The 25,664-nt window shown below is 48.3% G+C and overlaps 1 protein-coding gene across 1 annotated transcript; it reads right to left on the bottom strand.

The window, feature by feature from the left end:
- Positions 1–7,614: 7,614 nt before the first annotated feature.
- Positions 7,615–24,720, bottom strand: GPR157 (G protein-coupled receptor 157). Its single transcript, XM_077837362.1, has 4 exons — positions 24,341–24,720; positions 13,171–13,384; positions 10,481–10,675; positions 7,615–7,827 (listed from the first exon to the last, which is right to left on the bottom strand). Exons 1-4 carry the CDS (start codon positions 24,718–24,720, stop codon positions 7,615–7,617), a joined length of 1,002 nt encoding a protein of 333 aa, XP_077693488.1.
- Between the last annotated feature and the right edge of the window lie 944 nt (positions 24,721–25,664).

Raw genomic sequence — 25,664 nt, 5'->3', positions numbered from 1 at the left:
CTTCTCCGCCGGCATGCCTGCGTGATCCAGCAAAATGAGGAGGCTACAAAATGCAAAACACCACAGAAAAGGAATGGAAATTAAAAGCTCCTTCTGCCCTGGGTTCTGCACAAGCCCCTTTTTCCTCAGTGTGTGTTATCTGACCTCTTGGACCGTGGTGGGTGGGTGGGTTCATTTTCCTGCTCCTAGAGACAAATGCTGATTTTGCCAAGCCCGGCGTTCCTTTTCCGTACCTCAGGCGCTCAGAAGAAGCAAGGGTTTACGCTGTGGTTATGTAGGAGTAGATGTCACATGGAATTCAATACAGCAGGTAAGATGCCAAGAGCTCCCGCTCCTTCCAAGAAAGGAGAGCTGTGTATCTCTCAAGAGTGACCTCTACAGGCAATTAAAAATGGCATTGGTTGAGAGAGATGCTGCCCAGGCTGGTCTCCTTGGCTGGAAGGATGATTCCAGCAGGTGGGGGTGGAATATATTTGAAATCCTATCACTTGTTTCACCAGGAGTTTCCTTGATTCATCCAGCAGTTGTAAGATCTCCGAGGCAGGAGGAGGAGTAGATGAAACGTTTACAGAGCCTTAAATAAACTTTCAGCTCTCCTGACACTTTAAACCTGCCACACCAGCATTCTGCCTTTGCTTTAAGCGGACACAGGGCTATTCCATGGAGTTTGGTCCTCCAGGCATTTTAAAGGGGCAGGAGCATGGATGGTGCTTACATAATAAGCAGCTATTTGATCTTTTGTTTTAGCCTCATCGTTGTGTGTGTGACTCCAGGCTTTATTTACTGCACACGATTCAAACGATTTATTAATTCCCGCAGGGACCTCTCTATGGTGCTCATTGATGTGGTACCCAAGCGTGTCACAAAACCGAATTACTTTCACGACACCCCTTGAGGGGAGGGGTGGTATGATTCCCATTTTACAGAAGGGGGAAGGGACGCAGATTAAGGTCGAAATCATCCACTCGTTTTGGGTGCCCAATTTGAAGCACCGAGGACCGGATTTTTCAGAGTATTTACTGTTATCTAGCCCTTCCTATATTCAAAGCACAGCTCCCAGCGACTTCAGTTGCAGCTGTGAGTGCCCAGCCCTGCTGCAAAGGAGAGCCCAGGGTCTCCAGTCAGGCACCAGAAAACGAGGAACACACCACCAGCGACCACCCGGGAGAAGTTCAGTTTAAGCATCTTGCCTAGCATCACACAGCAATTCTGGGGCAGAGAAAAATTCCAGCTCTTCAGTGAAGCATCCAGCAGCCTTTACCATGAGACCCTCCTTTCTCTTCCTGCAGTCCCCTGGCCACATACCCTGCCCAGCTGCCAAGGCACCACCTGGGCACCCTGCCTTTTGAGCTCCCCTTTGACTTCTTTCAAGCAAAAGCTAGTGCTCTGCACCCTTGAGACTTGGCCACTCAAGCAAATGCCCCTGCACAGCTTTCAACATCTGCGACAAACGAGGCAGGGTTTTACAAACAACACAGCCCTGATCCCTCCCCGAAGCACTGTCCTGTGCTGAACGAGGCAGGGGTCCCATGGAAGAAACAGTACGTGATCGTGTAATTAACGACTACCATGAGGCATACACACAAGGGGGCCAAATTAAGGTTGCACAGCCAATCCTACGCTCCCCCTCCGAGTCCCATTCTCCCCCACACTCCTACCAGACCCAGTCACTGACCCTTCTTTCCAGCTCCTTGTGCAATTTGTTCCCCCCTGCACCCCGGGCCTCCAATCATCCCTGCCATGCTCCCATTGCACCTGGCATTCTGTGCTCCTCATCCAATCCCAGTTGGCCCACCCCACCCCCTCCCTGGCTCCTTGTCCAAGTTACACCCCTGCTTCCCCCACCTCCTCGTCAGACCCATCCCCCCCGTTCTGGATCCCAGTCCTAGTCTCCTTGCTCGATCAGTCTCTGTCTGCTTGTACGATCTCATTTCCCTGTTCCCTGACTCTCATCCCTTCCTGGATGCCAGACCCAGTCTTATTACTCAACAATTCGCAGTCTTCCCCCTCACACCTCAGTGTCCTTCTTCCCTTCCCTCTCCCCAGCTTCCTGTCTCCCCTTCCCACCCAGTTCCTTGTCTTCTTCTACTCCTTCCTCTCCCCTCCTCCCCATCCAGCTCTTGTCTCACCTTGGCTAGGCAGTGTGAACGGAGGAAGTTCAGGATGGCTCCTGTAGGCAGCGCTGGAGCCCAGCCAGTCTGGTCAGCACAAGGAGCTGTGAGGCTCAGTGAGGGTGAAATCTGCTGTGATTTTGCTGGTTAGTTTGTAAGAAGTCTCCCCACACATGAGCTGAGATTTTCAAAGGCTCAGAACTTGGCCGAAAAGCATGTCACTGGCCCCATGGCCACCCCTTCACTGCATTTCAAGTCTCTTCTGCAAAACATGGGGACACTGGAACATCTCAGGAGAAAGGGCACCAGAATTTTTTTTTTAAAAACGTTGAGCAACGTCTCCCCCCTCTCCCCCCCACCTCATTCTTGGCAATGGCTAAATCATGTTGACTGAAACTCACAAACCAACCCGAGGCAGACACACGGCATGGAAAATTTCAACCCCAATGGTTAAAGCGTGGCAAAGTTATAAAGCAACAAAAACCAGACACTTAAAAGGGAAGTGCTGTGCACCCTTGATAACAGGCGATGCTTCCTTTAATTTTATACCAAGAGAGCGGTGGACATTCCAAGTGACATCAACCAACCCACACACACACAGCTCAGCAGGTTGCTCCCCATGCTGGTCAGAGCTTGATATCCGAGTAAAAACAATCGGGAAGAGCAACATCTACAATTGGCATGGAAGACTTGTGCTTAGTCACCCTGCACATGCCTTAGACAATCATTTGTTAAATTACAGACACACTGCGAACTTGTAAAACACTGTCACACAATCTCTCTCCTCCCCCAACCCAGGCTGGAGAGGTGTTGGCAGACCAATCTGTGCCGTTACCACACACTCAATAACAACATCTCCATAAAAAAAAAAATGCACCAGAAGGAGACCACTGTCCATACAGAGACAGGAATCCGGTGAGGACTTTGTTAAAAAGACAAAGGTTTTGGAAGTGCACCAGGAAAGGATAGTTGAGGATCTGTAAACAGGATGTGTTCTAAAAGGGATGGCATCTCCTAAAGCCCAAGCTGTGATTTTAAAAACCACGGTGGGAGAAGGAGAGCATTAATAAAAACAGACAGTGCCTTGGAAGAAGGAAAACCTGGATTTAGGATTTGTGCAGCAAAATGTGTCCATATGTCCATGCTGTCCCCTTCAGGGGCTGTTCTCGCTGAATGGCTGGGTTGATACACTCACCCACTTACCTACCCTCAGTACCAAACTGTCCACAGAGCCATGATTTAGTCAAGCGGCCACCCAAGCTCATTCACATCCCAAATCCAGAAGGAAGACGAGCTGCTGTGACACCGAAAAAGGAGCAAAACATCCAAGACACATCCCCACCCCAAGGAGAACCAAGAAAGACTTTGCCAAGTTATTGTCCCCCATCCACCATCTGAAGCATAGAAGATCAGGAGCCCCCTTGAAGGCCTCATGAAACAGGCGATAAATTGATCACACATCCAAGGTGCTTCCCCTCAGAAAATGCTGGAGTTTTCAGAACGTTGTGGATTTTCCCCCACTCCAGCCGCACGGTGAGAAATCCTCTTAGTAAAATAGAAAATCAGAACCCAGGAACCATTTGTAAACTTCTGCAGAAGTGGCATGGGTATGAGACTGGAAGTTGAAGTGTGACCCGGTAGCACATTCCCGGAAATCTTGAGAGAAGAGCTAAGGCAGCTGGCATCTGAATTCCATGGAGCGAGTTTTCCATAAAGACGCTCTCAGTCGTTGCCTGCACGTCAATTGTTCAAGTGGGAGTTCCTTTTCCTCAGGCCTCTAGCTCCCTCTATAGGCACTTGGTGGTAATTCAGTTACCTTTCAAAACAAAAGCAAACAGGTTAAGATCTAGGACAGGGGTGGGCAAACGTTTTGGCCCGAGGGCCACATCGGGGTTGCAAAACTGTATGGAGGGCCGAGTAGGGAAGGCTGTGTCTCCACAAACAGACTGGCCCACAGCCTCCCTAAGTAATTTGTTCCAGTGCTTAACTACCCTGACAGTTAAGTTTCTCCTAATGTCTAAACTAAATTTCCCTTGCTGCAATTTAAGCCCATTGCTTCCTGTTCTGTCCTCACTGGATAAGGAGAACAATTTGTCACCCTCCTCTTATAACAACCTTTTATGTACTTGAAGACTTATCTCTCTCCCCTGCTCCCCTCCCCTCCCCTCCCCGGCCGTCTTCTCTTCTCCAGACTAACCAAACCCAGCTTTTTTTTCAATCTTCCTTTGGAGTTATATGGAAAGAGGAATTGAGAGAGAAGGTGGTTTTGCTGCATTTAAAAAAAGTATCTTGGTGACTATCAGAATTCTTATTTCCTCTTCTGGGAGCAGCTTCAAAAGATTCAAATGAAGCAAGGGTTTAATTTCAGTTTTAATGCCTAGTCTCTCCCCCTCTATAAGAAAGGAAACTGTAGTTGCCATTAATCAAGTCACGTGCAATGTTCACGGTTGGCAACATGAGGTTTAGGTACTGGGCTGGTTACTTGCTCGTTATCAAGGTAATAGACGCTTCTGTTTGCAGGACAGAGCTCTAAGGATCTGTCTACGCTGCAATCAGAGGTGTGACTGCAGCAGGTACAGACTTACCTGAGCTAGCTTTGATCTAGTCAACTCGACTAACACTAGTAGTGAAGTCATGGCACCCAGAGCTAGCTGCTTGAGCATAACCCTGCCCGGGACCCTGGGTATATACTCTGGCACCTAGCCCATGCCACTCTTGTTATTCCAGCTAGCTAGATCAAAGCTATTGCAGGTAAGTCTGTTCATGCTGCAGTCACACCTCCCAGCTGCTGTGCATACATACACTATGAGTAGAGTTACCACCTGGCTCGTATTTGACTGGCCGGGCCGGTTTCTTTTTTATGGATTTGCCCGTTGCCAGAAAAATAATTTAATCTGATGGGGTTTTTATTTTTTTACATAGGTCTAAACATTTGCCTCATCATCCCATTACCCTGGGATATCTAACGTCAACAGTTTTTGTGCTCAGCTGAAGATGCTGCAGTGTTCCCACTTTTGCAGTTTAGAAATAACAGATGCAAACGGCTGAAAATACAGCAGCTGTCTGCCCACCAACACGCAAGTGCACTGCGCGGGTGTGTGAGAAGGTTTGAGTCACGAGAGAACACGGGTGAGGTTATCTATACGTGTTCTCTCTCTAGATCAGTGGTCTCCAAACTTTTTGGATCGCGCACCCCCAGGGCCAACTGCTGCCGGTGGGCCGCCGAAGACGGAGCGGGAAGAGAGCCGAGCTGCCGCCGAAGACGGAGCGGGAAGAGAGCCGAGCTGCCGCCGAAGACGGAGCGGGAAGAGAGCCGAGCTGCCGCCGAAGACGGAGCGGGAAGAGAGCCGAGCTGCCGCCGAAGACGGAGCGGGAAGAGAGCCGAGCTGCCGCCGAAGACGGAGCGGGAAGAGAGCCGAGCTGCCGCCGAAGACGGAGCGGGAAGAGAGCCGAGCTGCCGCCGACGGGCTGCCGAAGAATCAAAGGTCCAGGAGCGCTGTTGCCGCCGGTGCTCCTCCTGCCGCGCACCCCCAGGGATGGTCTTGCGCACCCCCTGGGGTGCGCGCTCCCCACTTTGGAGACCACTGCTCTAGATATTATAAATAGCTGTTGAAGGGGCCGGGGTTGCGAAGTTGCCTTGTGGTTGGGGTTGCAGTAGGCTTGTCTTGGGTGGGAGGGGTGCTGGTTTTTTTGCATTTCAAAGGTGGGAAGCCTATCTGAAAGTGATCTGCCCATAATACTTACATGAACGCACCTTCCCCATGCTTTACGGATATTAACCGAGTCAGCCGCTCAACACCCTGGTGACGTAGCAAGAACGACTGTAAGCTCATTGGAGCACGGCCTTTGCCTTCCTATATGTCTATGCAGTATGTGGCCCAACAGCATCTCCCCCCGCAGCAGGAAGTTGAGGCATTACTGGGATACAGAATAATACCGTCGCCAATCTCCCACGTGCACTTCGTTTAAAGACTTTACGCCAAGCCACACCCTAATTCATCCTCCCAGCCAGGATTAGACCTTGGGTGGTCGCTAGATCATTTGACCGCCATGTGCTCAGGTCTAATATTAGTTACACTAATGAGAGCTGCCTCTGAACAGCTGTGTGCATGGAGCAACGGGAGTTGGGCTGCTGCCCTCTGCCCCTTCCCCACCCCCCGACAGCTCATGTGTTGCTAATTTTCTGCAAAAGCTGATTACAAATAGTTTTTTTTAAAAACACATGTGGCTAGGAAGCAAAATCCTGCTCTGCTTTTCCAAGCCTTGCATTTGTATCAGGAGAGAACAAGGAGGAAAAACAGGTGGCAGGAGCTCACCCAAAGATATGTCGTGTCCCTCCCTCGTGCGTAACACCCAGTGTTCACCAACCGCCATGCACCTCCAGCTGCTCACAGTGACTCTAGCAAGACCGCTGCCTTTTTCAGGTTCACCCCTCTGCACTAATGGTGGTGGGAGTGTACCCTGAAGGGCCAATACAGGTCAGGGAACGCTGCAAGGCTTGCAGCTACTTTGCAGAGACTACCATGCGCAGGGAGCCACCTGGATCTGAGCAGATTAAACATGGCACCGTGGGACCTGTTGTCTCCATGGGCTACAGCTCCATATTGAAGTCAGAGGGCTTTGCCAGAATCTGTTCCATCCAACACTGTGATATTCAGACTCCTACCACACAGCTCTCATCATATGGGCAAAGTCTTAGCACTCTCCCAGCTCTGCATTATGTTCCTGCTGGGCTACACCTCAAAACGGAAACAGGACTCTTAACATAGCCAGGCAGTTTGAGAAAGGATGGTCCAGGGATTAGGACACTAATTTATGACCTGGGAGACCAGGGCTCAAGTCCCTACTCTGCTACAGTCTTGAGTGACCTTGGGCAAGTCACTTAGCCTCTCTGTGCCTAATCTCCCTCTCTGTGAAGTGGGACTAATAGCACTGCCCTACTTCCCAACCTCACAAGGATAGTGTGCGGATAAATACAATAAAGAGTGCACGGTACTCAGTTACTAAGGAAACGGGGGCCATATATGTACCACAGATAGGCAGGCAATGGCAGTAACCACAGATCCCTATCTATACTCGGCTGCATGCGTTGTCAATTGATATATGGGGGGACGTGATTGGGCGGCTAAAGGGTCAAGAGATACAGCTTCTATTCCCTCTGCACCACCAACGGCCTCTGTGCCTTGTTTCCCCATTTTCCATACTTCTCTGTCTGACAGAGGCCATGTGTGAATCAATTCACTGATGCTTGTAAAACACCCAGAGATGGACAGTTATCCTGCAGGAGTGCTGCAGAACCAGCCGCATTGGAATTCTCTTCTCTCGCTCTGGCAGCTGAATTCATCTCTCTTAATGAAGCTCGCTGTTGTTTTCCTCCTCTGCCTCCGGGCCACCCATGGCAATTACCCCGACTACAGGAACTCAGCTGTGCACAGGCAGGACTCACAGTTAAACCTTTACCAAGAACGACGGAATCTCACACTCAGACGTGGAGATTCAAGGCTCAGGTGCTTGCGAATTCGGCCTCCGTCTGTTCAGCCTGTGTGTTCATGGGGGGCTCGGCATCCTGGTAACCCCTCTCTAGCCTCCGCAAAGACTGACGCAAGCCTCCGTAGTGACCACAGCAAAGGGAAGAGAGCAGCCGGGTCCGGATCACACGGGTGCAGAGGACAAACATGATGCAGTTGGCGCCTCCCTGGAACGTGTTCCCAATTCCCTGCAAGGGCAGGAAGTGAAAATTAGCCCCAAGCAGTTGCAGGAGGTGTCTCTCCCCCATCCCAGAAGCAATCAGATGCTAAACTAGGCCAAGACAGTCACTGAACTGGCAGAGCAGAGGGTTATAGCCTTGAGAGGACGAGGGTCTGGGACATCATCCCTGCACCAAAAAGAAAACCAAGCCCCTAAGCAGTCAGGAAAGACAGACAACTCACCTGCATTTGGAAGGGAATATCCCCACAGTCACTGTCCCTCCAAAGCCATCACCCACTTTAGGAGGGCAAAGACAACCTGTGCTCTGGGCCCACCCTAAGAGAGGCCAGGGCATAGGGCTATGGAGAAATGGTGGGGAAGAGTCAGAAAACAGAGGGAGAGAAAAAGACACTGGGGAGGAGAGACCAGGAAAGAGCAGAGGCAGGGAGAGAAAAAGAGGAAAAAAGATTGAGACAGTAAAGTAAACAGGAGTGTTTAATAAAAGAGTGAGAGCTGGTCAGACACCCAGACATGAAAGATGAGTCAAGAGATGGAGAGGAAAAAAAGAGAGGGGGGATAGAAAGAGACCGGGGATAGGAAAATTAAGGCCGTTCCATTTCACAAGACCCTTGCTTTACAGAACGTGTCATATCTGTGTATTAATGGAGGGTCGGCTCAAACAACAGCAAAGCCATAAACCAAGCCAAAAATAGCCTGGCTTTGGAACTCCCTAAAGCCGAGTAGCAGCTCATGCAGGCAATATCTCAGATCCTCTTTCTGTTTGAAATGTGAGCACCTCCATCCAGCTCCTTGAATGCGAGACATTGGCACCCAGGAGAAGTTCAGCTCTATTCCGTTAGAACCAACAGTCCCATTCCGGGAGAGACGGTCACCGAGTTTCTAGCCTACGACATGGATCTCGCGCTGCATCCTTAGCAGCTGGGACAGGGGGAAAACACTTTTTGGCTGCAGTTTGCCCCTCTGGCCACTAGATGCTGCTGAAGCGGCTGCTCCTGGGCAGGGCATTTTTTGATGCGGCAGCATTCGATTTTTAATCACGTTTGTTGGTTTTCCTCCCTCCATCCATTGGCAACAGGGCTCCCCAGGCATTAGCGCCAATCAGGAGTGGGGTCTATGTGACTTATAAAGGGATTAGCAAAAATATCCGCCACGAAGCTGCTCCACCACAGGGATAAAAAAAGGCTTTGCTGATCCATAGCAACGTTGAGACACGTTCCGCAGAACCACACAAGTCTGGAATGTTACGTTAGAGGGAGGAAATATTGTTCAGGACAGCACTGCCCAAAATTGTGGGAGCTGAACTCCCCACCTGTCAGGAAAATCAATCACGTCCATCCCCTGCAACTCTGCTGTGTTGCTCGACAGCTACCCGTCTTAATGGATTCATTTTCCAAGCCCTGCCCATCCATGGGGACATTGCCCTCACTTTGAGAAACACTGGAATATCTTGTATAGATCTTCAGAATATGACCCTTCCTCTCCTTTCTTCCCTGCTTTGATGAGCAGTGGACTAGTTAACCATTTTGAGATTTAAAGTATGTCATCCTGGCCCTCTGAACAGAATGGGGCAGCCCACATCTCTGAGCTATTGTTTCAGGCTCTCTGCAAACACAGGCAGACATCTGCTGCATCGGTTATACCCGGGTCACATTTTGAAGGAAGATTTTTAAAAAGGAAAGCAGAGGTGCATCTGTGCCCCCTGACTAGCTCTCCCCGACGGATCACCCCCCGCTTTAGGAAATGCTGGTTTAGGATAATGAGTCACAGCCTGGTCTATTTCAGAGAAAGAAACAGACATCTGCCCCGCACCCCAGGTGCCTTTGTAAAAAGGAACTGAGAGAATCACACACTAACCCTTTCTTTGTACACTCTCGTGCTTATAGAAAATTATATGGCTTGTGCACAGCAGTCAGTGAGAACAAGAGAAAAGCCTCAATTGGAGTAGTGTGTCCAATTCTGGGCCCCACACTTTGGGAAAGATCTGTACAAACTGGAGAGCATTCAGAGGAGAGCAACAACAACAAAAAAATGATAAAAGATTTAGAAAATCTGACCTATTAGGAAAAGTTACAAAAACTGGGCAGGGTTAGTGTTGAGAAAAGGAGACAGAGGAGGGATATGATAACAGTCTTTGAATATGTTAAAGGCTGCTATAAAGAAGACTGTGATCAATTGTTCTCAGTGCTCACTGAAGGTAGGACAAGTAGTAATGAGCTTAATCAGTAGCCAGGAGATTTAGGTTAGATATTGGGAAAAAATTTCTGAACTACAAGAGTAGGAAGCTTATTCCAGAGCTTAACATGGGAGCTTGTGGAATCCCCTCTGTTGAGGGGTTTTAAAGATAGGTTGGACACAAGCTTGCCAGGGATGGTCTAGTTTTGTTTGGTCCTGCCAGAGAGCAGGGGGCTGAACTTCTCGAGGTCCCATCCCAGCCCTACATTTCTATGATTCTATGATCTTGGTCCAGCATGAAGTCTTTGCTTGTGGCACACACAAATCATGCAGGCCGTTCTCTAAGTCCCTGCACTGTTACATCTAGCCCCGAAAATGGCAGGGACCAAGAACTGCATGTCTCAGACATGGGCAAGCCCATCACTTCTCACCCGCCCCATCTCCCATATGGACCTGTCAGGGGAGTGCAGTGACCAGCAGGTACTTACATGCAGGACCACCAGGACTGGATTTTGCACGGCAGGGGAGCTGCAGAGGGTCAGGATGAATCGGATAGTGCTCCAGATGCGGAGGAAGATGAAAATGAGAGGGATGAGGATCAATTTCTTATCTGCTATGGAAGTCCTGGGCTGAAAGGCAGGAGCCCTGGCTAGTATGGGGCGATATTCAGAGAGTGCCGCATGCTTCGAAGGAAAGAAAAAATGAAAGACTCTGAAGTTCCAATACTAGGTTATTGCAAATGCTCACGCTGGTGGCTTCTTGCCAAAGACAATTAACCCTTTGCATTCTGCCCACTGCTACACCCTCAGCCAAAGGAATGCCCCGCCGGACAGAGACTGCCCAGGTTGGACTCCAGCCTAGCTGTTCTCTCTGTTCTTTGGAACACAGATTTTGGGCCAAATTCCAAGAGGGCCACCAAGATGTGAAGGAGGGCAGAATGGGACACCTCAACTTTTTCAGTATTCTACGTGAGCACCACGTACACCTAGGTTGCTATATAATTAAGAACAATCACAGCTATAGCAACGTAAACATCAGTAATGCGTTACAAAATAGGTTCACGGATTGTTGAGAAACCTGGGGTCCATTCCTGGCTCTGCCACTGTGTTGCTGCATGGCCTTTGGCAAGTCACTTAATCTGTACGTGCCTGTGAAATAGGGGTAATCTCAGCCTGCTTTTATAAAACCAAGATCCACAGATAAAAAACAACTATAAAGAGCAAAGTATTAATTATTATTGCTTCTGTGGTCTCCAGAGGACTAACCGTCTATTCAGGTACTTGCATAACCACACCACTGTAGTATCCATGCGCTTATGTGTGTGAGGCAGGGAAGGATTATCCCCATTTTACAGAGCGGGAAATCAAGAGATTAAGGGCCAGATTCTCAGCTGGTGAAATGAGCAGAAAGCCACTGAACTGACACCTCTCAAAACCCAGCACAGGTGTGCCGCTGAAAACTCCTCCTCCCTCTCACATGTGTTGCATAGCGTATAAAATTTTATACCCTTCCCTTCCCCCAACCCCCATTCCTCCTGCTCCTCCGACTGCTAGCAGTCCTGCCAGCAAAAGGCCATTGCCCCAGAAAAGCTCGGTGCAATCACACACAGATGGACCTCACAGGGAGGCTGGGAGTTAGACCCCCTCCAAGGGCCATCAGTAAAGCCCCAGCCATTTCTATAGAGGTACAAGACTCTCTCGGGAAAGAATACAACCTGCCAGCATTCTGCATTCCTGTCCTAACACAGCTGCTCTCACAATCACGAGAGAGCACATGTCGCAAACCCACGCTGGCTTATAAGGCACTCCAAAACCAGCACTGACTAAACAAGCTGCCGCATCAGGGAGGGAAGGTTATTTATTGCTGTTCCTTGGAAGTGGCAGACCCCCCCCCCCCAGGGCTGGAGGAGAGCTGTGAGACCGCAGTCCTTGGGCTATCAGGCTCAGCACAGTTCCAAGCTACAGGGGAAAGCTCAGGAGAAGGGAGAAAAGCTGCAGTCCAGATGGCCCAGCATGCTGCTGCCTCCAGCCCTCGGAAACCAGTTACAAGAATCGGCTTTGACAACCGCTTGTGTTCAGCTCCCTTCCTGCAGAGCAATCAGAGCCCGGGGCACATGAGGGAGAGGACAGTGCCTGAAAGTCTCTGGCACAGAACAGACGGGTGGGGAAAGGGGCAGATTGGATTTCCAGACAGTCACGCTGTCGTCTTTGATAGAACACAGAGTCCCAGCTAGTTCAGAGATGGGCAACAGGTGATAAACAGCCATGAATCTTCTTGGACTCCTCTTCCTAGACCTCCAGGCACTGAGGATATTCCCCAGTGTTTCCAATACAGACGTGACCAGGTGATGCCTGGTCTCATGGCAGGAAAACCAGCCATTCTTTGGGAGACGGCAAGCCAGGTTTCCTCATTAGAGTCGGGCGGGAGAAACATCCCACCTTCTGAATGTCTAGCCTAACCAATCCCTTAGCTGTCTGCTCTCTCTAATTATCACCCTGACAAGCACATTTGACTGGTGGCCAGAGGAAGATGACATTTTTAGGGTTGGCTTTTTTAAAATCCATAATTTAGGGGAAATATAGGAATTTGTCCTCTGGAGGTCCCTGTGTCCTGCCACTGTGGCATAGTTTAGGTTTATATTTCCACATTGCTCAAGTGCTAACATGGCCCTCTGAATTCTTATGCTCACCAGGGATTTCATTTTTATTTGTTGTATACATTGAAAGATCTTTGGGGCAGGAGCTAAATTTTTTATTAGGTGTGTGTATCCAGTGCCTAGCACAAAGCAGCCTCTCAAGATCCTACAGCACTTTTTGCCAGGCTAAGGATGTTTTACACCGCCCCCCAGGGGGCAAATTCAGGCCTAGTGTAGGTGGATCAACTCCACTAAAGTGGCCTTCGATTACACTAGATCTGGATTTTGCCCCCAATGCCCTACTCCAATATTTACATTCTACCTTTTCACGTCCCCTACCCTTTACAGTTTTTAAATAGGTGCCAGGTTCATCTCATGCTAAGTCACTGGGTAGTGGTGCTGTGCACTGATGCTCCCCAGAGGTGGTTGCATTTCAGGGATGGGCGAAGCAGTTCCAATCTATGTCGTGGATAGCATGCCTTGAGAGCCTTAGTGATATCATAAGTCATCCTTATATAAAGCAAAAGCAGCCAGGGTACCAACCGCTCTATTGATGTGCTTCTTGATGAGGATGTAAAGGACTGGTAGGATCACATATGCCAGCAGCTCCCACAACTTCCCTGTCAACAGCATCCACAGGACCCGATCCGCCGCTTGCAGGTTGACCCAGCACCAGCCCACAGAGACGTTTGATGCATCATAGCCAATCTTCTTCAGAGCGACAGCAGCCACTGTGATGGCAAATGGGACTCCCCAGCTGAGAAGAGAGAATGGGAGGGGGAAGAGGACACAGTTCAGTTCACCGTCACCACACAGTGAAGAACAGGGGAACAGGTCACAGACAGTAAGCAAAACCCTCAGCACTGAGGACAGTGAAGTCTCCTTGGATAATCAGCTGGTGACTCCAGCACCTGGACAGCTGGGAAATCCAGTCAGCACGCATGGGAACCCCACGGCACAGTAAGGCACAATGCATGCCAACACCCTTCCCAATTCAATTCCATCTCAGGACCTGCACAACAGCTGGAGATGTCCCAATTAATCTATTCTCGGAGCTGGGCTCTTTCTACCCTGGAAGTTGTGTGAAAGAGACACGATGACATTTCATCCCTGCTTCCTCTTCCACTTCCTTATTTCCCCGACGTCAGACTGAAGCAGAAGTTTTGTGGTGGTTGTTTTTTTAAAAACAGGGTAACATGGCTTGCTCAGTTCCAGAGAGTACGGCTACAACAATTCCAACATCCTGGCATTTCCTCTTGTCACTAGAGACAATCACTGAGGTGACCTACGATTCCTCCAGTTCACACAGTCTAAAGCGCAGCAGATCCTTGATCTGAAGGAAGGAAAATCCAAACACTGGGAAAAAAATAAGAGCAGGAAAAGAGAGAGACAACTAAATCCTCCAAATGGAACTCTATGGATGGTGGATCAGTTCTATTGATTTCTCACCTGCATTTATTAGGCCCACAGCACTGTAGTATTTAGGAAACTTTCATGCAACTTTAAAAGAACACAGTACTTTGACACAACAGGGGACGGATGCACTCCTTCCTACAGCTGACTAGTTAGGTTCACCCCTCTCTTCTCCTAAAATTTAGCCAACCATTGAGATTTCTCATCAACCATTCTTGAGGCAGGATTTGCGTGACTGGAGAGGAGCTAAGCTCTGCAGGAATACGTGATCCAGCAAGAAGCCCAGGCATCACAAAAGCCCTATTGTGAACTAGTTTATACGTGAACAGAATACAGTCCTGTTCAAAGGCAAGCTCTGCCACTATCAATGCCATCATAATATAGACTCACCTGTGCCTGACAGACCATGCAGTGAAGCCATCTTTCAGGGGCCCTGATCTCAAGTTCTGTATGCACAGTGAAAACAGGAGTTTTGCCTACATGACAAATACAGGATCAGGCTCCAGCTAAGTGACTTGGACAGATACTTCTTTCTCCCAGGTTCTCTCAGCAGGCAGGATACACACAACTTCCCCGCTGGGGAGAGGATGATAGAAAGAAAAGCCATGGGTGATAGATTCTAGACATGTTGCTTATTGACCTACAGGAAGGTACCATTGAGATGCACATGGCATAAGAATCCTCTCCACAGTTTCAAGGATTTAAGCAAACAGTAGGTCTAATCATGTTGCCTTGAATCCTGTGCAATCATTTCCATCAGTACAAGATGCTACCAAAACAGAAGGGCAGCATTTTAGATTTATTTTGTCAGTGCAAGGTAAGATCACCAAGCAGCCAAAGCTGCAGCTGCCATGCAACCAAAGAACAACGGGGGCTTGGACAAGAAAAGTCTTCATTTTTCTATTGCTCTGAATTTGTAGCATTGGCCCCATGGCATCAGTTTGCAGCACCAATTCCCCATCCTACTCTGACAGAAGCGTATAAACACTCAGACAGGTCACTCAGAGAGACCTATCGTTTCCTACCACCACCGCAGGTGACCAGCAATATAATCTTTCATCCTTTTTCTCTCTGCCAGCCCAAACTCTTTTCTTGGCACTTCGCTGCCAAACTGCAGTCATGTGTAGTAATCCTCTCCATTCTTCTCCCTGAAACACGCAAGCACCTGGACTTGTGTGTACGAAAATCTATTACAGTTGGAACACGCTACGGAGTCAGCTGATTCAAGAGCAAATCAGCTGGAGCCCAGTTTTCAAACATGGACAATGACACTGGGCACCTAAATCTTGCATGTAGACATCTAATTGGCACTTAAACGTAAGTGCCAATTGGTCAAGTAAAGGCATCAATATCCTACTTCTTCTTTGGGCAACTACTTTGGAAAATTGGACACATGGTAGCTAACTTTGGGAAGGAGGGGTTGGTTTTGGAGGAGGCAGAATGTGTAAGTGTCTTTTTAGGTGGGTAAATACAAGCATTGGTGGCAAATACAAGAATTTATGAGAGAGCAGATATGAGCCTGATGTACACAGTTCAGACCAAGAGAGGAAATCCCCAAAGTGTCAGGATGTTCAGAGCCAGTGTGTTGTTTCAGGACCATCTCTAGTAGATAACCGCAGCCAAAAACAGAAGGGAAATGAAGTCATGAGACACCTTGGGCAGCCCACAAAAATCCATAAATGAGAACCACAGGAATTCACAGACACAAGCATAAAATGTTCCCCCCGACCCCAACTCCCACCCAGTATCTTAAAGTGCAGAGGACAAGCCTAGCCCCTGATCCAACTAGCTGTGAATCTTTCCATTGCTACAATGCCAGCCCACATTTACTTGGAAACAAAATCTGTCCCTTCCATATTATTCCACTCTACAAGGCCTGGGGAGGTGGCAGTAGACATGATCCTCAAGAGGTGAAAAAAGTAGCCTGACAGCGACAAAAGCCCAGAATAAACACCCCTCCAGATATCAAGAAAACAAGGCAAATGTCCTATTTCCTTAGTCATCTTTCTAGGTTCTTAATCCTACTAGCAGCTGATCCTGAGCAGCTACGCCCAGTAAAGGATCTATGGGAGGACAGTGCTCTTAAAATCAATTCCAGATCCCTTGTCCTTTCTAACCAGCCAGTCTACGTTTTTTCCAAGCCTAGTATACAGCTGTAGGCGGGTGGGGTTGGGGGGGAATAACTACCACACATAATTAATACACAGAAAGCAAGCAGTGCCCGCAACATATAGAGAGTTTTCTATGGTGCTTATCACAGTAGTAGCTGAGTGCTTGACAAATATTCATGAATTTATCTTCACTACGCCCATGTGTTGTATGCCCATTTTACAGATGGGAAACTGAAGCACAGAGAGATTAAGTGATTTGCCCAAGGTCACAGGGGGTCTGTGGCAGAGCTGAAAACTGAATCTAGATCTCCTCAGTCTCAAGCCCAGGACCTTAACCACAAAACCATCCACATTTTCTCTCTTCAGGTCTAACATCAATCAATCAATCATGGTATGGTGTGCTTGGAGCTGGGGTTTGGGCTCAGCACATTATCTCCCGTAAACATCAAAATGAGAATTTGCCACAGTTGGCGATCCCTCAGAGTTCAAGGATGATGGCCTTCTATAAAACGACAGCCCTTTATTGCTGGTGGATCTGCAGATCTTCTCACAGTTGGGGCAGACATTTCCCAAGGGAAGGGGCCAATCTGGACGGAAGGTACCAGTGAGTGATTTCTTTAAACATGGAGACACTGTTGCAAACCAGTGTCCACGTGGTGCTTGGTAGGAGGAGGATCATAATCCAATGGCAAGGAAACCACCATGATTGGAGACCTTCATCCTACTGCAACCTTCATCCACCTTCACAGCCATTGAGAGAAATGGTCTCTTCATCCGCCTGTTCTGATGTTGAGGACTTGGGGGGGGGGGCGCGGTAGGGGGAGATCGCTGTTCATCTGGAACATCACCTTCAACTTTGCCACCTTGGGTGACCCTGCCAGGAGTGCGAGACCCCTGAGGGAACTGCTCTTAGCATCATGGGCACACTCAAGCCACTCCACCACACCAAGGTTGCCATCCACTGGGGCAGTACAATGCAAACAGCAGAAGCAGATAACCAGACTTCAGATGTTTCAGAAAGAGATTCAGGCAGCTGTAAGCACTAATAGAGCTGGTCCAATGCTGCCCTTTGAAAATACTTCTGCAGAAAGACGTTCCACATGGAGGAATCCCCCAGTGCATTGGCTTTTCAGAAGTATTCAGACCACGGCTGAGTGTTTGTGAAAATGTCTGTTGAATCCCAGAAGTTTCATACATCTTGGCATGAATGATCACTTGCCTGAAAATTATTGCCAGAGCTTGTGTTGTTTGCGATTTTATCATTCTCCAATTTTATAACATTTACTCATCCAGTCAGGAGGCAAAAAATTTATACCATGTCCATGTGACGGAGATGGCCTATCATACTCCATGAATATGGAGAGAGAACGGTTCACAAATCACCCCATAGGCTGAAGAGTTGTTTATTCAAAGCAGTCAGCAAATATTTCTTCAGATATCAGGATTGATTTGTGAACAGGAAAAATAAAAAATAAAAATAAAATTCCTGATTGTTATTCAGAACTAATAACTACCCCAGCTCTGACTGCAAATGGGGTTTGATATTTTTCCATACTATTCAGCTTCCCGGCTATTCAACAGTAAATGAACAACAGAGGTCAGAGCAAGACAGGTGCCTACTGGTGTGAAATCAGAAAACTGGGAAGCACTGGCAGTTTCTAAGCATGGAAAATTTCGGTTTGGGACACTAAGCGATGTTCTGAATTGGGCCTTTTAGTCATAGTGCTGGAGGTGCAGCAGCACCCTCGGCCTTGAAGTGGTTTCCATCATATACAGGGTTTACAGTTCAGTGGCTCTCAGCCCCCCCACTATAAAAATTGTTCCAGCCCCCCTGCTTTTAGAGCTGCTACAGCCATGCACGTCCATGCCAGGATTAGCTCCCAACCCCTGCTTAGCCAAGAAGATCACAGAGGCACGCATTCTGGAATGGTTTATTCCTAGGCTACGAGGGCACTCCTTAGCACATACATTTGAAGATATTTTGCTGTTGGCCACAGGACACACCCAAGGTGCATACCAACAGCACAGTAACAAAGGGAGCAGAACTGAATTTTATTCCTGGCTTGGGTTACTCCCTGTCTCCTCCCCCTTTTGGGGAAACAGTCTCTTAGGCCCCAGTCTTCAGAAGGGCTGAGCACTCAAAGTTGGGGTGCCTGGAACTTCTGAAAATACGGTATTTAATTTCTATATTCCTCAGTTTCCACCATCCGTAAAATAGGGATAGCTGCACTCCCCTACCTCACAGGGGCTGAGAGGATTCATTTATATTTGTAAAGCACTTGGAAGTGGTGCCTAGTGGTTAGATCAATAGACTAGAACCCAGGGGGAACTTGGTTCTATTCTCAGCTCTTTCACTGGCCTGCTGAGAGTCTCTGGGCAAGTCACTTTTCCTCTGTGCCTCAGTGTCCCTATCTGTAAAATGGAGACAATGATACTGACCTCCTCAGTGAAGTGCTTTGAGAGGTACTGACGTAAAGCATCGTTGCAAGTTGGGTTGTTTTATTGGGACTCACAAAAGGCTGTTACACGTCTGATCAGTGAAGTGCCAACACCCGATTAGTATTGCCTTAGCGTGTAAATACGCAGACACGTATGCAGCCACGAATGGTACTCAACCTGGTAACAGAAGGCGATGCTCTGATGACACACAAAGCAGATACACTCAGACTTAGAGAAATTAGCCCAGGAGAACTGTCCCCAGCTATTACTAGCTATCAAAGCAATGAACTAAGTACTGTTATTATTAGATAACTGCTAATATTAATACACACTAGGGTGCTTATTATTGCTGCAGGGCTCCTGCCACACCTACTGGATGAGGAGTTTGGGGTACAAGAAGCTCCCATCTCAGCTTTCCATTTCAGTTTCCTCACACACTCTCCTCCTCCCCACCCCCACCCCCACCCCCAAAAAGTATCTGGGGTCAGGCTGTTTAATTGTTCTCCTTTTGACATATTTCACGCAGCGGTTTATATTCCTACAAGCCCTGGGAGGATTTGCAGCATGCTGCCTGTGCAAGTCCGGCCGCGACCCGTTCAAGTGGTAGGATTTGTGCTGCTACAAAACCACAAGTGCATTTTCTTTTTCTTTTCTTTTTTTTGTGAGCAGAAATTTGCATCCTCAAAAAAGGGGGCTGGGCTTCTGGAAATAGGAGCCACGAGCTGCAGAGGGTTTTATCCAGAGATGCACCTTAACCAGAACCCAGAGCCAAACCTTTCCCCTAAACTTAGGGTTTGGATCCTCACACCCTTGAACTTTGGGACTGGCAGGATCTGCACCCAAATCTTGCCACTCATGGCCCGCTTTCGTTTCACAGCATCCCAGACCATCACCCAATAGGGCTGCCAGACCTGGTGGTAGGTCCATCGGCTGCTGAAGTTCCAGAGTGCTTGTATAAACATACGCAGTTTTAGGTTATGTAAGTGGGGGAGGCCAATACTTGGAGTTTGGTGCATGGGTCTCTTCAGGAGACCTTAAAAGTCAAGGTTCTCTCTGCTCTCCATGGACACTGAAGACTACCCAGCACTTTTTAATAAAATCAGTCATTTGCCCTGGTATCTTTGGCCCTCACCTCTACCGATACAACATGCTGTGTGCAGTGGCTGGCAAGTTGCTCCCCCCGCACCTCAGAGGTGGTTGCATTTCATTTGTACTGCACGTATGTCGTTGGTAAAATGCTTTGGGATCCTTTGGGAAGAAAATAAATATTTATATTCTATTCCTCTATCTACACGGGCTACTCGATACACTTTCTATTCCCACCAGCGTTGCTAGCTAGCAATAGCTGGGGACAACTATGAGGTCTCCTAGTCTAGTTACTCTAGATTTAGGAGTGGATCTGGTTTGAGTGTCATCAGAGCATCATCACCTTCTGTCACCAGGAGGAGCACCCTTCACGGATATGTGACTAAGGATTTACACGCTACAGCACTACCGTTCATGTGTTTCCACTGAACTTGACCTCACCTGTAATAGCCTTTGGTGAGCTACCCTATAAAACCAAAGCAAGGTGCAACAGCTTCTTACCTGTTAGCAGCAGCACTTAAGAGTTTATGGACAATCTCACCTTCATGAAAACATTTTGTCATCAGTACTTTCGCAGTAAGTTTAAGAGCCATTTCACTGAAATCTCAGATGGGTAATACAACAGTATTTTACATTTACACAGCCCTGTATTTGAAAGGATAACAAAGTGTACTGCAGACATGTATGGATACATAGTCATACACACATGCTCTCTCTCTAATTGCTTAGCTCCCCAGAGGAATGCAGCCGCTTCTGGGTGGACAGCAGAAGCTGTTTAATAGCACACAACCGTACTACACAATTTTGGATAGGAAGCAAAGAAAATTGTGTCCAGTTGAGATTCTGTGGGCTATTCAGAGAACCAGAACATAATTAACTAACTTGGAATTTTGTGGCCAGGATACTGGGACTAACGCACATTCCAAATATTTAAGCAGACTCAAAATTAACTCCATCATCTTGAGGCCCAGCACAACAAAACTGAATGCGTATGATGGAGCTCCCCAGATTGGCTGCTAAAACGGAGTATGTGTTACTACTCAGTCAACAACCAAGAAACCAGTCTGGCAGATTCATCTAAGCAACAATCCTACTTCCTTAAGAGGAAAAATCTAGGGTAAACCATCCAGCACACATTCCGCCATCACAGGGGCACGTCAATTAAAAAAAAAAAAGTCTCGGATTGATTAAATTGAATGTCAAAAAGAGAATTGCAACTCTTTTTTCCACCATAAGACACAGGCAACCACAGGATAGCATTTGTCTTTTTAAAAATGTCAACCCTTTGACGGGTAATTTAACTATGATCAACCCCACTCCTGCCATGCACTCTTACAGACAGATAGCTGCCCATATGGAGTCTCTCTGAAATTAATGGGAATATGCAGAAGTGTGGCTCACTGCAACATCAGGGCCTTGGTGAGCTATCTACCATTAACCCCCTTTCATGCTTCAAGGATCCTAATGATTTTATCTTATCTTTAACTCCTAACCACAACATCTTCTCTTTATACAGCCCCCTCTGTCCCTCCATTCAATTTACTTTTCACCACATGCCCCAGTATCTGTTCATGACATCTGTGGCTATTCCAGATTTGACCTGTCCTGTTGGATAAGGGATTTTGGACAGTATACAAAAGACAATTCAGTCTGGGCAATAGGACTTTGGAGCCTTGAAAAATAACCAATCAGACAACATCCTTCCCAAGTTGCACTTTTATGGCCAAGTTTCAGAGTAACAGCCGTGTTAGTCTATATTCGCAAAAAGAAAAGGAGTACTCCCATTTTTTCATGGTCTGTGTGTATAAAAACATCTTCTGTATTTTCCACAGTATGCATCTGATGAAGTGAGCTGTAGCTCACGAAAGCTTATGTTCAAATAAATTGGTTAGTCTCTAAGGTGCCACAAGTCCTCCTTTTCTTTTTATGGCCAAGTTCTCAAGTCACAATAAAGAAAACAAAGGAGGGAGGGGAAAGAAGAGAACAAGGTATTATGATGATGATAGGTAGGGCAGGGAACAAGTCCACACTGGTGCAGCTGCTGCACTGGTTTTCTCTCCAACTTCTTGCAGATTTTTAAGGCTTGTAAAAATATTTCACAGGCTCTGCACAGCAGTGGGTCGGCAGAGTCATCTATGAATCATAGAATCACAGAACTGGAAGGGACCTCGAGAAGTCATCTAGTCCAGTCCCCTGCACTCAAGGCAGAATTAAGTATTATCTAGACCATCCCTGACAGGTGTTTGTCTAACCTGCTCTTAAAAATCCCCAGTGATGGAGATTCCACAACCTCCCTAGGCAATTTATTCCAGTGCTTAACCACTCTGACAGTTAGGAAGTTTTTCCTAATGTCCAACCTAAACCTCCCTTGCAGCAATTTAAGCCCATTGCTTCTTGTCCTATCCTCAGTGGTTAAGAACAATAATTTTTCTCCCTCCTCCTTGTAACAACCTTTTATTTACTTGAAAACTGTTATGTCCCCTCTCAGTCTTCTCTTCTCCAGACTAAAGAAACCCAATTTTTTCAATCTTCCCTCATAGGTCATGTTTTCTTAGAACTTTAATCATTTTTGTTGCTCTTCTCTGGACTTTCTCTAATTTGTCCACCTCTTTCCTGAAATGTAGCACCCAGAACTGGACACAATATTCCAGTTGAGGCCTAATCAGTGTGGAGTAGAGCGGAAGAATTACTTCTTGTGTCTTGCTTACAATACTCCTGCTAATACATCCCAGAATAATGTTCGCTTTTTTTGCAACTGTGTTACACTGTTGACTCATATTTAGCTTGTGATCCACTATGACCCCCAGATCCCTTTCCGCAGTACTCCTTCCTAGGCAATCATTTCCCATTTTGTATGTGTGCAACTGATTATGAAGCAGAATCCAATAATAGGACTTCGATGTCAATTACTTGCCTTGTCCTTTGAACACAGCAAAGTTTGAGCTGAATGATACCCAGACATCTTGCTGACGCTTATTAGGACATAGAGAACATGGTGATTGATTTTGACTATATGGAGTGTGAAAATAAAACCCAACAAGGTTCACAAAGAGGGGAAGTTCAGCTTCTGAATCCTCCCTCCCAGTACCTAGTGGTGGCAAGGGACGTCTTGAATTCTTAGCAGGCTGCACAAACAATCAATCCATCCTTACAATTCCCCTCCCCTGCACCCTTGCTAGGTTGGGAAGTATTAAACAGATGGAGAAACTGAGGCACAGACCAGGGTCCCATATATCCCTGATAGAGACAGGAAAAGAACAAATGGATCAGATTCCGCAGAGACTCATTCATTCTTATCAAGTTTGATGGGATGCAAGTCGGCGCAGAATTTGGCTCCACGGATCTTGGCTCCTATTCCCGTTCCCTAACCACTAGACCTGCCCTTCTCACTAGCAGTTCCTCTCTCCATAATTTCCATACCCCCACCCCACCACCTTCTTTTTATTTGAAGACAAAATGAAAGCACCCCACCATCCTGTAACATACAATAGCAAAGATCATGTAAGTCACACGCTATACTCACTGAGCTATCAAGCTGCTTTTGCAAGCTCTCTGACTTCCACTCAAGCAGATGTTGCTCTAGCTCCTAATTATCGTCTGAGTGTAAGAATCCAATTTTCTTCTCTACTTAACACTTAGACTTGCTTGATGTTTTCCCTGGCCTATCTTTTAGACCGGCACAACAAAGTCATTCAATCATCTCCAAAATAATGCTGTTTGTAAGTACGAGATGATGGAAGCATTTGACAAAGAAAAAGACCCCCAAATCCACTATTTGGCTTGCCCTGGAGGGTTTTTTAAAACTATATCCTTTTCCATGTAATTTATTATAAAAACCTGGCAGCCCAGAGCACCAAAGGATCACTGTCAGGCTGAGCTTGGAGATGGCACATGATTACACAAGCTCGGATTGCATAATGAAGGCTTTTATTAAACATGATGTGGAAAATCAGCGAGCTAAATAGTAAACACTCAGGCGCAAGTTAAACCGTGAGCTATTTTGTCTTGCTTTCCTTCAGATATGCCAAACAGCCTTCAGACTGCTTTTCTAGCAGCCTCCTCACTTTCAAACTGCCATTCTCCTACAGTTACTGAATTACTGGCGCAGGGGAAGTATAGAGAGGTGGGGTGACCAAGGATCTAGGTAAACACACTCTAAATGTGGGACTTTGTCACTGGAGCAGAGGCACTAAATATCGCCTGCATGCTTTGGGTACATGTGGTATTCTAGTGGGACACTCTAGGAGAGAAAGTAAGAACTATGAGCCAGGATTCCTGGGTTCTTTCCTTGTCTCTGCCAGAGATCCACTGCATGACCATGAGCAAGACATTTCATCCCTCCATGCCTCAGTTTCCTCATCTGGGTTTAATGAGAACTACCTCCCCAGGGCATTGAGACACTTAATTTGTTAATTACCACAAAGCCCTGGCTTGAAAGGGGCTAAAGAAGGGCAAAGTAGCCTCAGGAGAGACCAGGTTGAGTCCCCAGCAGCTCATCACCACCAATCCTGGCAGCAGTGGGGAACACACAACAGCCATCCCTACCCACCAACCAGGACCATGGCACAGATGGGCACCAGGGGGACTCCCGTCTAGAGGCTCTCAGCAGCACTTCTTGTCTGAAGTGGGCGCCTGGGATGAGGGTAACACCAGAACTCACCCACCTCATGACGTGGAAGAAGCAGAGCAGGCCAGTGCCCGTTGGTGTGCCCCTCACAATGGTGATGTACAGATAGAAGGCAATGGCCATGGTCCAGAAGAAAGAGCTGGTGTTGGAGAAGGTGGACAGGGCACCCTGCAGCACGCAGTCCCACGAGGTCCTGTTGAAGTCCTGCAGCACCCCGTAGAAGTAGGATGCAGCCGAAAGGAGGTCGGCCAGGGAGAGGTACAGCAGGAGCTGCCGGGGACGGGTCCGGAGCTCGGGCCAAAGGGCATGGGTGAAGACCAGGAGGCTGGAGCCCAGGAAGGAGAGAACACAGGAGACCAGCACGATGACCCGCTCAGAGGGGTACACCTCCGTTGGGGGCATGGTCCCCATCAGCATGGTGGAGTGGGGCATAGGGGTGGCTGGTGGGGGAGAAGGGAAGAGAAGGGGATGTGGGTGTGGGGGGAAGGATCTGGGGGAAGGAAGGAAGGAAGGAAGGAAGGTAGGGGAGGTCAGCAGAAGGGGAAGGAAAGGCTGGAGGGCGAGAGAGGAGAGGAGGGAGAGCCCAGGGGAAGGGGGCCCGGCCCAGGGGGAGGCAGCTGACGAAGAAATGAAAGAGGAGCGAGCGGAGGGAGGGGAGCAGGGGGCGGCGGAGCGAAGCGAAGCGGCTCCCAGGGCCCGGCCGGCCGGCACGCGGCGGCTGCGGGAGGAAAGTTCTGTCGGGCTCCCAGCGCCGAGACTCAGCCCGGCCCCGGCCCGCGCCGCTCCTGTGAGCGCCTGGCTCCGGCTCCCCGCGGCCGGTGCGTGTCTCAGCCCTGCCCGGGCCACGCGTGCCTGCGCCGGCCACGGAATCCGCGCCCCTGCCGCTCGCTGGGTCCCTTCCCCGTTCTCCTCCAGCCCCGGGCTCCTTCCTTCTCCCGCCTCCAGCCCGCCCCGGGCTCCGCCCCGGGCTCCTTTGCTGGCCTGCAGCCACCCCTGGGGTGGAGCCCCACCGCTCCCTGAAGCCTGCACCGAGCTGCGGGTGTGAACAATTCTCCCCCCTCTGAGCGCTGTAAGTAAGCCGACCTAGCCCGCCGTGTAGACGTGGCTGGGTCAACAGGAGAGTTGGTCCATAGTTACTGCCACACCTAGGGAGGGGAATTACCCACATCAATGGGAAAATCCTTCCCTGAATGTATCTACACTATGGTCCTACAGAGCCTCCTACCAGAGACATGGCCTAAGTGCACAGGACAGTATTGGGATGGCAGGTGAAAAGAGTTACCGTCTAAATTGAAACGGCAAGGAAAAGGCTAAACAGGCAGCATCAGGTACTTGCTCAAGTTGGAATTTAGCCACCATGC

Source organism: Eretmochelys imbricata, chromosome 18, assembly GCF_965152235.1.
Source record: "Eretmochelys imbricata isolate rEreImb1 chromosome 18, rEreImb1.hap1, whole genome shotgun sequence".
Taxonomy (NCBI): Eukaryota; Metazoa; Chordata; order Testudines; family Cheloniidae; genus Eretmochelys; species Eretmochelys imbricata.
The sequence above is the reverse complement of the archived record's forward strand: the minus strand, read 5'-3'. Positions and strand labels throughout refer to the sequence as shown.

What these genes read in the sequence shown, in the direction of transcription:
- GPR157 (XM_077837362.1), bottom strand. Translation starts at nt 24,720, where the DNA reads ATGCTGATGGGGACCATGCCCCCAACGGAGGTGTACCCCTCTGAGCGG. An exon ending in TGCTTCTTCCACGTCATGAG is followed by an intron (nt 13,385 to 24,340) that starts GTGGGTGAGTTC and finishes CTCTCTTCTCAG; the next exon opens with CTGGGGAGTCCCATTTGCCA. An exon ending in CAGTCCTGGTGGTCCTGCAT is followed by an intron (nt 7,828 to 10,480) that starts GTAAGTACCTGC and finishes CTGCCCTTGCAG; the next exon opens with GGAATTGGGAACACGTTCCA.